At 29.8% G+C, this 17,384-nt stretch overlaps 1 protein-coding gene across 1 annotated transcript; it reads left to right on the plus strand.

The window, feature by feature from the left end:
* Positions 1-10,820: 10,820 nt before the first annotated feature.
* On the plus strand, positions 10,821-16,725 carry LOC110898791. Its single transcript, XM_022145634.2, has 12 exons — positions 10,821-11,631; positions 12,616-12,818; positions 12,905-13,102; positions 13,243-13,314; positions 13,403-13,498; positions 13,594-13,673; positions 14,539-14,614; positions 14,702-14,912; positions 15,038-15,234; positions 15,313-15,412; positions 15,654-15,743; positions 15,821-16,725. Exons 1-12 carry the CDS (start codon positions 11,124-11,126, stop codon positions 16,540-16,542), a joined length of 2,553 nt encoding a protein of 850 aa, XP_022001326.1. The 5' UTR covers positions 10,821-11,123; the 3' UTR covers positions 16,543-16,725.
* Positions 16,726-17,384: the final 659 nt, after the last annotated feature.

The following is a 17,384-nucleotide window of genomic DNA, read 5'->3' on the forward strand; positions in this document are numbered from 1 at the left end:
TTTAAATTTAAAATTTAAAATTTAAAATTTTGAGCAATTTAAAATTTCGTTAGTGATTTATTTTTAGTATGATAATTTTCCGGAATTAAGGTTTCTATTTCTATAAATAAATGGTGTTACGTTTTTTGAAACCTCAAATTTAAAATTTTAAGGTTTCTATTTCTATTTCCGGAATTCAAATTTTAAATTTAAAATTTTGAGCAACTTTAAATTTCGTTAGTGATTTATTTTTAGTATGATAATTTTCCGGAATTAAGGTTTCTATTTCTATTTCCGAAATTCAAATTTTAAATTTAAAATTTTGAGCAATTTTAAATTTCGTTAGTGATTTATTTTTGAAACCTCAAATTTAAATTTTAGTGATTTATTTTTAGTATGATAATTTTCCAGAATTAAGGTTTCTATATCTATAAATAAATGGTGATTTATTTTTAGTATGATAAATTTTAGTATGATAATTTACAGGATTGGATGTTAGTAATTTAACTTTCAGAATTCAAATTTTAAATTTTAAATTTTGAGGCTTCTATTTTAAATTTTAAATTTAAAATTTTGAGCAATTTTAAATTTCATTAGTGATTTATTTTTGGTATGATAATTTTCCGGAATTAAGGTTTCTATTTCTATAAATAAATGGTGTTACGTTTTTTGATATCGTTAAAGCCTGAGTCCAAACAAATTGTGTTACGTTTTTTGAAACCTCAAATGTAAATTTTAGTGATTTATTTTTAGTATGATAATTTTCCGGAATTAAGGTTTCTATTTCTATTTCTATTTCCGGAATTCAAATTTTAAATTTAAAATTTTGAGCAATTTTAAATTATATGTTTTCTGCTATTATGAGTTTATTTCTATAAATAATTTATCATTTTTACGTGTTTAAAATCGTTCACATTTAATTTGCAGGTATGGATTTGAATAACAACAGTCTTTCATTCTTAAAGCTGATTGAGGACGATGATCCTATTTTTTTTGGTATGTTTATTGGTTTTATGATTACTAAACATATTGTATTTAGACTTATGTATTTAATTATTTATTTTTTTTCACTGATAGGAAATACCTAATGAATTTGCTTCATTAATGTGGGGAGAACAACCACCTTACAAGGATTCTAACTATGATTTCGTTACATTTTGAAAGATCCACAAACAGGTAATCATATTTTCCTTATTTACATTGATTATACAATTTTTGTCTAACTCTGTCTTAATCCTCTTTTTCATGATTGATTCTCTCGATCTTCCGATTTGTGTTTGTGTACAGCAAAAAAACATCAACATGTGAAAAAAATTTGTTTGTTTTTCTTCAAGATATCGTTAGATTGTGTGTTTATGGTTAGATTTTGTGTTTCTCAAAAAGATTTGTGAGTAAAAACGATGATGACTATTCATATGAGAAGTATGTTATGGATCGATTTATTTTCGCATATCCGGGTTGTCATTGTTAATGTTAAAAAATCATGAGATATATGCATTGGAAAGTAGCTTTTGACTTATACGTCAAAACGAGGTCAGTTTGTAACAGGTTAGATGAATCTATAAACCTCTCATTGCTTAGATGAATTTATAAACCTCTCATTGTTTATTTTGTTTGTTTCAATCAATATCACTTATTTGATTTGGATGATTTTTTTTTTCAATATCATGCTGATGTGTGGAGAGGAAGCAATTGAGGAGTTCAATTTTATCAAATCAAGGAATCTTACAATGTACATGATCTCTCACTCTTACACTTTCTTTTGAATTTTATATTATTTTGCTTTGGGTATCATGGGGAATTCATTAACAATAGACGAATGAATTAGATTTTAAAACTGAAATTAATAATCTTAAATTCAAATTTTAAATCTCAAAATTGAAATATTGTTGATCTAAAAATGAACAAATTCTGATCTATCACTTGGTGGATGAAGAATCCATTAGATCTGCACTTAGATCCGATCAAAAGTTGATTTTATAAAGATTGTTTCGATTGCTAATAACGTTTTCTTTGTTCTTATTTCTGTAGATCCGATCAAAAAAAAAATTAAAGGTATGTTGTTTTAGTTAGTTGTTTATCATGTCTTCCCCATTTATGACAGTTATTGAATTTTGTTGAATTTGTTTTTCATGTGAATCCGTAATTTGTGATAAAAATCGGACTCCGATAATTCCTCAAACAAAAGAAGTTAGTTAAATTTTATATTTTTTTTATCTTTTTTAAGTTTGTAATATTTAATTTTATCCTTTTTGTTCAGTAATTTTTTTTTTAAATTAGTAATGTATGTTCTGAATGATTTATGGTTTGTATTTTCCCATGGTTAACCGTCAATCTTTTGTGAAATTCGTACTCGGAATGTTCGTCTACCAAAACAGGTTAGTTAAATGTTGTTGGTATTGTTTGTTTTTTGATGTATAGTTTTTCTTATTTCTTATTAAATTTTGTGTCACTATTTTTTTTAAATTAGTAATATATGTTCTGAATGATTTATTATTTGTATTTTCCCATGGTGAATCCTCAATCTTTTTTGAAATTCGGACTCGGAATGTTCGTCTACCAAAACAGGTTAGTTAAATGTTGTTGGTATTGTTTGTTTTTTGATATGTATACTCTTTCTTATTAAATTTTCTGTTTAGGCATAATTTTGAAACTTTATGTCATTATCTTTTGAAGTTCATATTGTTAGTTTTGTCACTTATGAGTTTTTCTATTTAGGTTTAAAGATACCTTTAATTTCTTTCTAAAGAGGTTTTTTTGTTTCCATAAACACATTACTGTTTTTAAGGTTAATTTTTCTATTCTCAATTATAACTCGGTTTCTGTAATTAGACATTGTTTCTATAAATAAGTTACCGTTATATTTTTTAAAAAAATTCCTTTATTCCTTTACAGTTATGGATCCTAAAAACAACGCTCCAATCGTTTTTAAAGTTGATTGATGACTATGATCCTATATTTTTGGTATGTTTCTTTGGTTTTCATTTTATCAACAGACAATAAGTTATTTAAGCTTATATGTTTTTTGTTTCGATTCATAGGAAATACCGTATGATTTTGCAAGCTTATTGTGGGGAGGAAAAGTTCCATATGGTTAATGTCTTGAACTTATTGATGATGACTTATGCAACTGCAGGAATCTGAATCTTCTTCGAACACAAGAGGTAAGTTTAATTTTATCGTTTTTTTTTTGTGTTTTTTGATCCGGTATAATGATAGTTTTCATCGTTTATGCTAATCTCTATAATTTTTAAGTTATTTTGTTTTTTATTTGGCAAATCTAACTATGATATTTTTTGAAATTTGAAAATCTTCGTTTTTTTACTAATAAATTTTGTATTGTATTAATATGTATTAATGATTCTTTTGTTTTGGTTTTTGATTTCTGTTTTTCTTTTTTCATGATTAACTAATAAATTTTATATTATGTTAATTTTGAATCCATTAAAGATAATTTATATTTTTAGTGTGTGATATGTTTTACGGAATATTGATTGTGTTTTTAAAAATAAATAGGTTTTAGATTTTTTTTTTGAAACCGTTCATTTTTAATTATTTGTTTTAGAAGTTTCTCCCGATATTATAAGTTTGTTTCTATAAATAGTTTACCGTTTTAATTTTTAAAAAGCCTTCATATTTAATTTCCAGATATGGATCAGAGTAACAACTGTCCTTCATTTTTAAAGCTTATTGAGGAAGATGACCCATTATTTTTGGTATGTTTATATGTTTTATAATTATTATTTTTTTGTCATTGTTTTTTTTTCTTATTTTGTTAAATTTAATTACTATTCGTATTGGGTTGTTAAACATTTTTTCCCCTTATATGTAGTCTAAAGATAATTGGGATAAAAAAACTGAACCGAAAGGGAAAGCAAGTGTTCTTTGTGATGAAAATCAAAGTTCAAAGGTTTGTGTTCATTTACTAAATTATAGGAGTTTGTAATTAACTGAATTGTTTTACCTTTATTTTTTCATTTTCAAATGTTAATGTTTTATGTTTCTTAGGATGATCCGAAGGGGAAATCAAATGTTGTTGTTGATGAAAATCTAACTGTAAAAGTTTTCGTTCACTTAGTTTAATTTTATCGTTTTTTGATCCGGTATAATGATAGTTTTAATCGTTTATGCTAATCTCTATAATTTTTAAGTTATTTTGTTTATTTTTTTTTTGGCAAATCTAACTATGATATTTTTCGAAATTTGAAAATCTTTGTTTTTTTACTAATAAATTTTGTATTGTATTATATGTATCAATGATTCTTTTGTTTTGGTTTTTTATTTCTGTTTTTCTTTTTTTATGATTAACTAATAAATTTTATATTGTGTTAATTTTGAATACATTAAAGATTATGTAAATTTTTAGTGTGTGATATGTTTTTAAGGAATATTGATTGTGTTTCTAAAAATAAATAGGTTTTAATTTTTTTTGAAACCGTTCCTTTTTAATTATTTGTTTTAGAAATTTCTCCCGATATTATAAGTTTGTTTCTATAAATAGTTTACCATTTTTAATTTTTAAAAAGCCTTCATATTTAATTTCCAGATATGGATCAGAGTAACAACTGTCCTTCATTTTTAAAGCTTATTGAGGAAGATGACCCATTATTTTTGGTATGTTTATATGTTTTATAATTATTATTTTTTTGTCATTGTTTTTTTTTTCTTATTTTGTTAAATTTAATTACTATTCGTATTGGGTTGTTAAACATTTTTTCCCCTTATATGTAGTCTAAAGATAATTGGGATAAAAAAACTGAACCGAAAGGGAAAGCAAGTGTTCTTTGTGATGAAAATCAAAGTTCAAAGGTTTGTGTTCATTTACTAAATTATAGGAGTTTGTAATTAACTGAATTGTTTTACCTTTATTTTTTCATTTTCAAATGTTAATGTTTTATGTTTCTTAGGATGATCCGAAGGGGAAATCAAATGTTGTTGTTGATGAAAATCTAACTGTAAAAGTTTTCGTTCACTTAGTTTAATTTTATCGTTTTTTGATCCGGTATAATGATAGTTTTAATCGTTTGTGCTAATCTCTATAATTTTTAAGTTATTTTGTTTATTTTTTTTGGCAAATCTAACTATGATATTTTTCGAAATTTGAAAATCTTTGTTTTTTTACTAATAAATTTTGTATTGTATTATATGTATCAATGATTCTTTTGTTTTGGTTTTTTATTTCTGTTTTTCTTTTTTTATGATTAACTAATAAATTTTATATTGTGTTAATTTTGAATACATTAAAGATTATGTAAATTTTTAGTGTGTGATATGTTTTTACGGAATATTGATTGTGTTTCTAAAAATAAATAGGTTTTAATTTTTTTTGAAACCGTTCCTTTTTAATTATTTGTTTTAGAAGTTTCTCCCGATATTATAAGTTTGTTTCTATAAATAGTTTACCATTTTTAATTTTTAAAAAGCCTTCATATTTAATTTCCAGATATGGATCAGAGTAACAACTGTCCTTCATTTTTAAAGCTTATTGAGGAAGATGACCCATTATTTTTGGTATGTTTATTTGTTTTCTAATTATTATTTTTTTGTCATTGTTTTTTTTCTTATTTTGTTAAATTTAATTACTATTCGTATTAGATTGTTAAATATTTTTTTCCCTTATATTTAGTTCAAAGATGATTGGGATAAAAAAACTGAACTGAAAGGGAAAACAAGTGTTCTTTGTGATGAAAATCAAAGTTCAAAAGTTTGTGTTCATTTACTAAATTATAGGAGTTTGTAATTAACTAAATTGTTTTACCTTTATTTTTTTATTTTCAAAGGTTAATGTTTTATGTTTCTTAGGATGATCCGAAGGGGAAATCAAATGTTGTTGTTGATGAAAATTAAACTTTAAAGGTTTTTTTTCACTTAGTTTAATTTTATTGTTTTTTTTGGTGTTTTTTTGATCTGGTATGACGATAGTTTTCATCGTTTATGCTAATCTCTATAATTTTTAAGTTATTTTGTTTATTTTTTTTTTTGCAAAGCTAACTATGATATTTTTTGAAATTTGAAAATCTTTGTTTTTTACTAATAAATTTTGTATTGTATTAATATGTGTTAATGATTCTTTTGTTTTGGTTTTTTATTTCTGTTTTTCTTTTTTCATGATTAACTAATAAATTTTATATTGTGTTAATTTTGAATCAATTAAAGATTATCTAAATTTTTAGTGTGTGATATGTTTTTACGAAATATTGATTGTGTTTCTAAAAATAAATAGGTTTTCAATTTTTTTGAAACCGTTCCTTTTTAATTATTTGTTTCAGAAGTTTCTCCCGATATTATAAGTTTGTTTCTATAAATAGTTTACCGTTTTAATTTTTAAAAAGTCTTCATATTTAATTTCCAGATATGGATCAAAGTAACAACTGTCCTTCATTTTTAAAGCTTATTGAGGAAGATGACCCATTATTTTTGGTATGTTTATTTGTTTTCTAATTATTATTTTTTGTCATTGTTTTTTTTTTCTTATTTTGTTATATTTAATTACTATTCATATTAGATTGTTAAACATTTGTTCCCCTTATATGTAGTTCAAAGATGATTGGGATAAAAAAAACCTGAACCGAAAGGGGAAGCAAGTGTTCTTTGTGATGAAAATCAAAGTTCAAAGGTTTGTGTTCATTTACTAAATTATAGGAGTTTGTAATTAACTGAATTTTTTACCTTTATTTTTTCATTTTCAAAGGTTAATGTTTTATGTTTCTTAGGATGATCCGAAGGGGAAATCAAATGTTGTTGTTGATGAAAATCTAACTTTAAAGGTTTTTGTTCACTTAGTTTAATTTTATCGTTTTTTTTTGTGTTTTTTGATCCGGTATAATGATAGTTTTCATCGTTTATGCTAATCTCTATACTTTTTAAGTTATTTTGTTTATTTTTTTTTTGGCAAATCTAACTATGATATTTTTTGAAATTTGAAAATCTTTGTTTTTTTACTAATAAATTTTGTATTGTATTAATATGTATTAATGATTCTTTTGTTTTGGTTTTTTATTTCTGTTTTTCTTTTTTCATGATTAACTAATAAATTTTATATTGTGTGAATTTTGAATCCATTAAAGATTATGTAAATTTTTAGTGTGTGATATGTTTTTACGGAATATTGATTGTGTTTCTAAAAATAAATAGGTTTTAATATTTTTTTGAAACCGTTCCTTTTTAATTATTTGTTTTAGAATCCAAACATGTATTTTTTTGTAGATGTTTTTTGTTGTAGCTGATGTGGGTGGGGCAAGGTTGGGAATAGGTATGAGTCGGGTCAAAATAGTTTGATTTAGAGTGTAGAGTAACAGTGAGGTATTGTCTATACGTGTATACAAATTTTAAAAAAAATATACATGATTAATATACATTCTTGCTTTTGTATGTTTTATGGCTCTTTACAACAAGAAAAAGTTTAAGAAACCGAATTAAAAATTTATGGTGGAGAAAATGGAAAGATGATACTTTAGATGTTAAAAGTGTTATTTTTATACTATTATTTGATGTAAATTAAATTTTCCTACCCGGAAAATTTCCGGGTTATAACCTATATATATATATATATATATAACATTTTTATTATTTTTCTTATTATTCGTTCTACAGCTCATTCCCGAGTCTTTCCTGCCCAAGTTCTTTGATTATACATCAAATGATATTATTTCCATTATAGATATAGGCAACAAAATCTTTCATTTCAAGATTGAAACGCTTGATGGTAAAGTCGGTTTCTCCATTGGTATTGATGTAATTGTTAATCTGTTTCAATTGGAGGCCGGTTATTATTTAATATTCTCAAGAGGTTTTGGGAATTATTTCCATTTAACGATTTTTGGTAAAAATGGTGTTGAAATTAATTTTGCTCATGTAGAAGTTGATGAGGTAAGTATAAATTTGGTTGCTTCTTTATATATTTAATTACTATATTGTTATTCTAATAAATGTTACATATGATTTTCAGCCTGTAGTTGCACATATTGATGCAGTTGAAGAGCCAACTATTGATGAACAACAAGATGGTCGTGTTTATAAGTTTGTTCGTATGGCTTCTAAAGATTTTGTAAGTTTTAATATTATTCTTGGAACTACTATATATTAAAAATTACATTTTTATTATTCACATAAAAATACATTATTATTTTTATATTCTTCTTTTTCTTAATTTTATTTTAAAAACAATACAGCGGCTGCCTGATAATGTTTCAAGGATAGCTAAACTTGATTCTGATTTAAAACCTATGACCGTCAGACTTCTGCATTTGACTGAGCAAGAGGAGTTTACCAACCGTACCAGACGTGAAAAGAGAGGAGAAGGTTTTCGTTATGCGTTATGCAAATGGTCGAGATTCATGAAACGTGCTCGCATTAACGAGGGTGATACGGTTCACTTTTCTTTTGATGAAACTCATCAAGTCTTGAATGTTGAATTGGTTGTACCTCACAAAAGGAGTACTGATTAGTTGTTTTACATTTAGGTTTTGGATATTTGGTTTTCATATGATATACATTTACTTTGTTATGGTTAATAGTTTTTAACAATGTTTAATGGTTTTGAATTTTAAGTTATTATATCTTATCATATGTTAGTTCACTATTAGTGTTTCTTTTAATGGATAACACAATTTTGACATTATTTAGTGTGCAAACTTTATCAATAATTGTTTCGACTTCCAATGCATTTTTTGTTATGATATCCATTCATATAATCAGCCACATACCGTTTTATCATTTATTCATACACCTTATTCATCATACAATTTTTCGTTTATTAATATATATGTATATATTTATTTGTTTAGAAAGATATATTAACAACCCGTGAGTATTCACGGGTTATAACTTAGTCTATCTAATATAATAAAAGAAACCAAGTTTTAAACACGTGTCATTCATTGAAGCCATCTATTTTTATAGATAATTAATATCAATTAAACGATAATTATACAATTAAATTTAATATAAATTTAAACAATTCATATAGTAGATAATATATATAATATTTAAAATAGAGTAATTACAAAAATCATCCTTTATGTATGTCACTTATTACAAACTGTGTCTCTTGTCTTCAATAATTAGAGAAAACGTACTCGATGTTTGCAAACTCTTGCAAGTTATGTCCTTTAGCCCTAACTCAGTTAATTTAAATGATTTATTTATTTTATTAAACTAAAATAGTTAAGTGTAGAACCTATTTCAAAAATGTTTAAATGGTGTTCATTGGTTCTATACTTATATTTTCGTGTTTAATTCTCAACTCATATACGGTAATCACTATGTTTACGTGACATTTATAAGAACAATCACCCCATCCATCGTATATCGAGTATATCCGTTAGTTTTTTTCAGATATAATTTTTTATTAGATTCATTCAACCCGTGTAATAAACGAGGTTTTTAAAAGATATAACATTTTTATTTTTTACTATACAAAACTACATTTATGCAAGTCGTGTAATACTTGGGGTTTTCAAAATATAACTTTTTTTTTATTATGTAGTATATAAAATTAGATTTATTCAATATATAATACATAGGATTTATAAAGATATAACTTTTTATTGTTTGGTACATAAAATTACATGTGCTCAACCCGTATAACACAACCTCCCGCTTTAGTCTCCCTAAAGCTCGAACTTAGTCTCGCTCCTCAGCTCGACGAGGTTCTTAAAAATGTAACTTTTTTACAATTATTCAACCAATGTAATAAACGAGATTTTTAAATATATATTGTTTTATTATTTGGTGTATAAAATTGCATTTATTCAACCCGTGTAATAAACGAGATTTTTAAAGATATATTTTTTTATTATTTGGTATATAAAATTGCATTTATTCAACCCGTGTAATAAACGGGGTTCTAACCTAGTAAGATATATAAAGAAAAAAATAGATAGCTTTACATAATTCATGCCTAAATTAAAGATTTTTAATTAAGTAATTTGCTAAATTTACTAACTGAAAATTAGAATTTGGTAATTGTTTCTGATTGAAAATTTTCAATCAGGTAAATAGCTCTTAATTGTTATTTCCATTTTAAATTAATATTAACATTAGTATTAAAAATCAAATTATTATTTTTCCTTGCTTGTTATTATTTCCCTTTTAAATCAACATTTTAGTATTAAAAATCGAATTATTTTTTTCCTATTTGTTAGAGCGAGTCAAACTGAGAAACGGATTTTGGGTTAAAGTTTAGTATTTACATATTTTTAGTCCTTATTTTTTGTATTATGATAATTAAAATATAAATAATACCTAAATGTATTTTTACTTGTCTCTTTTGTATTTTCTTTTGTTTTTTTTTCTATAGAATAATAATATTGACATACGGTTTTTATATTAGTAAATTATTTGTCCGTCGTATAATCATCTTAGTTTCGGATGCTTAAGATTAACAAGTATAACTTTTTTTCTAAAGAATTATAATATCAACATTATATGAATACATGGTGCCTTACATACGTGAAGCTCTCGTCTCGCTTGTAGTGTTTTGAGCTTCGGCTTTTAGGACCAAATAGCCTCCGAGTGCCTCAAGGTTTTTAAAACCAGGGCATGAACGTATTGTAAGAAAATTCCTCTAATTTACGGTAAAAAAATTGGGATATCCATGAAATTTCTCTTCTATATCCGTCATTCACAGCTGGAGAAATCTATTAGATAAATGTTTATTTTATTTATTATTGTGTTTTCTTTTAGTTATTTCATTTACATGATATAAATGTATGGTAAATTTTTTTTGAGCGTTACCCCTAAAGTTTTATTCTAAATCCGCCACTCTGTATAAAGCAAGTTTATTTCACTGTTTAATGAAACCACTGGCCTATATAAAGCATCTCTTTTCTGACCAACAAACACGACATACAAATTCATCACAACTTCTTCATCAAAATCACCTACACCTTTCGTAGTCTTGTATCCGATCAAGATATTCCCAATCTGCCAATATTATATTTCATTTCCTTTGTCTTCATATCTGTTTTTTTTTTTTCACACTCCCATATCAAAATCTTTAGATAACGACGTACACCCCATCCCCTGTTTTTACTCATATAATCTTCTTCCACAATCCCTTTTTTTGTTAACTTAAAAGCCATTATTCCTTCATCCCTAGGGTCACTCTGAATAACAATAATTAAGTTTAACAATTATTATTTATGAGTTTGATCATGTTGATGACATTTCAAGCATTTGTGATTCTGGGTTTGATCTGTGGTGGTGTTGTTGGTAAAGAATGCACCAACATTCCAACAGAGCTTTCGTCGCATACGTTTCGTTACGATTACCTTAATTCACACAACAAAAACCATTCTCATGACAATCATTTGACTCCTACTGATGATGCTGCTTGGGCCAGTTTGTTGCCCAGAAAGGTGTTGAAGGAGGATGAAGTTGGGTGGATGATGATGTATAGGCAAATGAAGAATCAAGTGGGGAGGGGTAAGGTTAGTGGGAGTTTTTTGAGTGAGGTTGCTTTGGGTGATGTGAGATTGGACCCTGAGTCAACTCATGGTCAAGCTCAACAGACCAATTTGGATTACTTGTTGATGTTGGATGTTGATAGTTTGGTTTGGAGCTTTAGGAACACGGCTGGGCTGCCGACGGTTGGTACCGCGTATGGCGGGTGGGAGTCCTCGGATCAAGAGCTTCGTGGTCATTTCGTAGGTTTGTGTCCTTCATTTAACATGGCTAGTACAATACATCATGGTTGTTTAGATGTATGTACTTGGATTGATTTATGTGTGTTATAACTTATAACGCCTTGCTTGCATAATGCATCATGTGCTGCTGGGGTTGATAGCCGAAAGACAAGGGGTTACATGCACTAATCGGCTTTTGCTGAGTGTTATGTGCCTTATGTCCAAGGCTTGATGCAAAACTACTATCAAGCCGAGCCGAGGGTCTCATTAGAAGCAGCTTCTCTATTCCTACGTAAGGCTGTCTACATCTTACCCTCCTCTGACCCTACCTTAGCTTTGCTATTGGTGGGATTGACTGAGTAGTATGATGATGTATTTATGTATTATAAACATTTAGATGCGTGTAGATTGGCTGTAATTCTCTTTTGTGCAGTGTGCTAGTTGATTTTTTATAGGTACATATATACACACCTATATAGAAGATTCTGACATGGCTATTAAAATGTAACATGATTATATATGGTTCTATGAAGGTACTTGAACTGATGCATATGTACAGATAAATTTATGAGTGTTCGTATATTATATTATATATCTACACTTGTGTTGATTGACTATAATTCTCCCATGTGCTATTATAATTTACCTACACCTATATTTAATAGGGTAGGTAAATTGCATTTTACCTCCTTTAAGTTTCAACAAAATTTCAGGCGTTGTCCTTTAACTAACGAAATTACAGCATAGTCCTTTATGTTCTAATTTCTTTACAGACGGTGTCCTTTTTCCCTAAAAAGATTACAAAAATAAAGGGCATCCGTTGTAAATAAATTAAAACATAAATGACATCTGCTGTAAAGAAATTAAAAACATCCGTTCTGATTTTGTTAGTTAAAGGACAACGCCTGAAAAATAAATGAATGATTTAGATTGGTTCTATCAGTTCTCGTAATATTTGTGGTTTTGTAACACATTAACACTGAAGTAGTGCGCCATTGAATATTGTCAGGGCATTACTTGAGTGCTACAGCTCAAATGTGGGCAAGCACGGGGAACGACACACTAAAACAAAAGATGACCGAGGTAGTATCTATACTCGGGGATTGTCAAGAACGTCTGAGCAATGGCTACCTCTCGGCTTTCCCGTCTGAGTTTTTTGACCGGTTTGAAGCCATTCAACCCGTTTGGGCTCCATATTACACCATCCACAAGGTTAAAATGATATGTTTAAAGAATATATTTTTTTTTCTGACTATTTTTATCAGAAAACTAATTCATAGTTCTCTCGTAATGGGCAGATAATGGCAGGGTTAGTTGACCAGTATGTTTTGGCTGGAAACAATCAAGCTCTTAAAATGGTGACTCAAATGGCGGATTATTTCTTCGAACGCGTGCAAAACGTGATCAAACAGTACACTATTGAACGACACTGGCTATCGTTAAATGAAGAAACGGGTGGAATGAATGATGTCTTGTATCGGCTCTACACCATAACAGTATGTTGTTTATCGGTTCTCCTTTTTGTCTAATATTCTGATAATAAAACGGGTTGAAATAGGTCAACGTGATAATAACAGTGCATAATATGCCATATCGCTATTGATCATTTGTTAACGGGCTTTTCTTTTGTTACTAGGGAGATAGTAAGCATTTGTTGTTGGCTCATCTGTTTGACAAACCGTGTTTTCTCGGGCTGTTGGCTACAAAGGTAACTTATATATAATTGTGAGTTTTTATAACATAATATCATACCATAAGTAACTTGTGCAAAAAAAAATATATATATATACTTGCAGGCGGATGAGCTAGCCGGTTTTCATTCCAACACGCATATTCCAATTGTTGTTGGATCACAAATGCGGTATGAAATTACCGGTGATCCTCTCTACAAGGTATTGTTACATATGCGTATTTTTTTTAACAAATGCCGCTTGATTTAAGTTTAGGATAATATAAAAACGTACTTTTCCGTTTATTTATTTTGCAGGAAATCAGTATGTTCTTCATGGATACTGTGAACTCTTCTCACATGTATGCTACAGGAGGGACATCAGTTAGTGAGTTCTGGTATAGCAATTTTATTCAATATTGACGTTAGGGTTGCAAACGAGCCGAGCCGACCCCAAGCTCGATTAACTTATGAGAACTCGGGCTCGTCTCTTTTATTATCTATTAATTAATATATTAAATAAAATTAATATAAATAATAGACTCGTGAGCTCGATAAGTGAAGCTCGGGCTTGGGCTCGTTTACTAAACAAGCTTATTTTTAGGTTCAGGCTCGGCTCATAAACAAGGTTAAATAAGCTCGGCTTGGCTTGTTTATTAGTATCATCATACTCAGTAAATTCCACCAGTAGCAAAGCTAAGGTAGGGGGGTCTGAGGAGGGTAAGATGTAGACAGCCTTATCTCTACCCCGTAGGAATAGAGAGGCTGCTTCCAGTGAGACCCCCAGCTCGATAGTAGTTTTGCATCAAGCCTTGGACATAAGGCGCATGACACTCAGCAAAAGGCTGATTAGTGCATGTACCCCCTTGTCTTTCGGCTATCAACGCCACCACATGATGCATAATTAATCGTCCCCCGCTTTTAACGTTATTTTCACAAAATTAGTAAAATAACGCTAAAATTAGTGCACGTACCCCCTTGTTTTTCGGCTTGTTTACTAGACGATTTTAAATAAGGGTTATAAGGGGTAAATGTTATTTAAGATTAATAAAAACTAATATTACAATAAGGCTCGACGAGCCTGACGAGTTTCTCATGCCAGACTTGAGCTCGGGCTCGGTAAGGCTCGGCTCGTTTCGAGCTTTTTCTCGAGCCGATCTCGAGTAGCTCGCGAGCCGCTCGGCTCGTTTGAACCCCTAATTGACACCCGTTAAAGGCGAAAGTTCGACTTTTGTGTAACAAATTGGTAGTTGCTTTTCTTAGGTCGGAACCAAAACGACTAGCGACTACCTTGCAGACCGAAAACGAAGAATCATGTACCACCTATAATATGTTAAAGGTACGCCTTAACTATTCAAAAACCAGTTAGTCATCTAATGTTTTCATCATGTCAAATATAATGATAGATCTTACATTTATTTTTTAGGTTTCTAGGAACTTGTTTAGATGGACCAAAGAGATCGCGTATGCGGATTACTACGAACGCGCTTTGACTAACGGCGTCTTGAGTATCCAAAGAGGGAAAGAACCTGGGATTATGATATACATGTTGCCGTTAGGCCCGGGCATGTCGAAAGCTACAGGATATCATAAATGGGGAACAAAGTTTAATTCTTTCTGGTGCTGTTATGGGACAGGTTTATATATTTGTTTACTTACATTCACTTGTATAAATAATGCAAAAAAAAATAAAAAAAAATAAAAAAAAATTAGATATCTAACATTCTAACTACAACTTTATGTTTTTGAAACATTTCTTTAGGGATTGAATCGTTCTCGAAATTGGGTGATTCGATTTACTTTGAAGAAGCGGGAAAGGATCCCGGGCTGTACATTATCCAGTATGTATCAAGTTCGGTTAACTGGAAACTTGGGCAGGTTGTTGTTGATCAGAAAGTTACGCCCGTTGTGTCGTGGGACCCTCGCCTTCGCGTAACAACTACCGTCTCTTCGAAGAAGGTAACAAGTTGTGAATATCGTGAAATTTATGTCGTTTTGGTTATTCGTTTGTAAAAGCGACTGTTGTGTTTTATGCAGGAAGGATCGTCGTCTAGTTTGAATTTTAGAATACCGTTTTGGACAACGTCAAGTGCGAAAGCGACACTTAACGGTCAAAATATCCCTGTAACATCTACAGGTATAAATCTTTTAACCACAAATAATGTACCATATGTGTAATGTAACCCAAGTATTGAAAACGTTATACTTAAAATGACCCGATTTCAGAACAAGATTTTATAGCATTTTAAATCTTGTTCTGAAGTCGAGTCTTAGTGTAACATTTTAATACTTGATTTATAAACAAATAAAAACAAATCTTTAAAAAAATGATTTTTTTTTTAATACGGAATATTACATATATCCCCTTATTCCTGCAGGTACATTCTTAACCGTCACAAAAAAATGGAGCTCGTCGGACGTTGTTACCCTTGAACTGCCAATCACACTAAGAACCGAAGCTATTCAAGGTACACTTTTGTGACCGAAACAAAACACATACTTACGCTTTAGCGACTGAACTTTTCCATTTGTTTTTATTTTTCAGATGAAAGATCCGAATATGCATCTCTTCATGCAATTCTATTCGGACCCTATCTTCTTGTCGCCTTAACAACAGGTGAATCCGACCTAAAACCGGATTCCAATTCCCTTTCCGACTGGATCACTCCGATTCCATCGGAATACAATTCCCAATTAATCTCCCTTTCTCAACAATCCGGTAACAACACCTTTGCTCTTGCCCAATCATCCAATTCCATCACAGCAATCCAATTTCCGGACCCCGGAACCAGCAATTCCGTCTTCGCAACCTTCAGAATCATCCCAACCGATCCCACAACTCGCATGTCCACCCGCAACGATGTCATTAACAAAACTGTCATGTTAGAACCGTATATTCTCCCTGGAATGGTAATTGTAAACCAAGGAAAAGAACAGAGTCTCGGAATTGGCGATTACCGTGATAACCAGAATGCGGTATTCCGGTTTGTGGAGGGAAACAAAGGGATGGTTAGATTGGAGTCTGAAAGCCAGAAGGGTTGTTTTGTGTATAGTTTGAATGGAACAGTGAAGCTGAGCTGTGGTGGATCGGAAGCGGAATCGGATTCCGGGTTTATGTTAGCGACGAGTTTTAAGGTGAATGATGGAATCTGTAATTACCATCCGATTAGTTTCGTCGCTAAAGGGTTGAATATGAATTATCTTCTGCAGCCGTTGTATAGTTTGAGAGATGAACACTATACAGTTTATTTTAAGATTCACTCTTGATTTGTAAGAGTGTGAAATTACAGAAATGACCCTTTAGAGAAATGGATTGGAGGTTAAATTGGTTAATATGTTGGTGCAGTATATATGCATTTATTGGTGTACACTGTGACTGTTTCTGTTATGGATCATTATTGAATAGTGGTTTATGCTTAAAAGATAAATGTTATGATTTTTATTTTGGTTGTTTTAAGAGTTTTGAACTAATTTGCATTTGATAATCATTTAAGTGAATGTTTATACTTAAGACTATTGGTGCAATTTTGTCAATTGATGTAGCTGGTGTTTGCTTTGTGGATGAATTTAGCCTTTCAATAAAAAGATATAATTGTGAAAAAAATATCTAAAACAATGACCCATCATCTCTTAAAAATCGTTAAAATAGAATTGTAATTCAATGGCGGACGCAGGAATTATTTGCTTGGGGTTATGTCCAAGGTCGACTCCTGACCACCATGAGACCGTGCCCCCTAATGCACGGGATTCGGGAACCAGATGGAATCCGTAAACCCTCGCCCCCTGTCAGGTTCGAACCCGTGATTAAAATCGTGATTCGTCTCTTCACCCAAATGTCCATAAAACGGCCCAAACGGGAATCGAACCTGCGTCTCCATTAGGGAGGGCAAGCTAATTAACCGCTTCACCAAATTCTAAGGACTTACAACCAGTGTTGTAAAAATGGCGACTAGTCGGCCAGCCAAAAATCGGCAATTCCGGCCAGATTCCGGCAAAAAACTTGTATATTCCGGCCAAAACCTCTAAATTCCGCCCAATTTCCAATCAAACCATGTGAATTCCAATAATTAATCTTGTATACTTAAAGAAATTGAGTAAGAATTAAAATC

The sequence above is a fragment of the Helianthus annuus genome, chromosome 1 (genome assembly GCF_002127325.2).
Source record: "Helianthus annuus cultivar XRQ/B chromosome 1, HanXRQr2.0-SUNRISE, whole genome shotgun sequence".
Taxonomy (NCBI): Eukaryota; Viridiplantae; Streptophyta; class Magnoliopsida; order Asterales; family Asteraceae; genus Helianthus; species Helianthus annuus.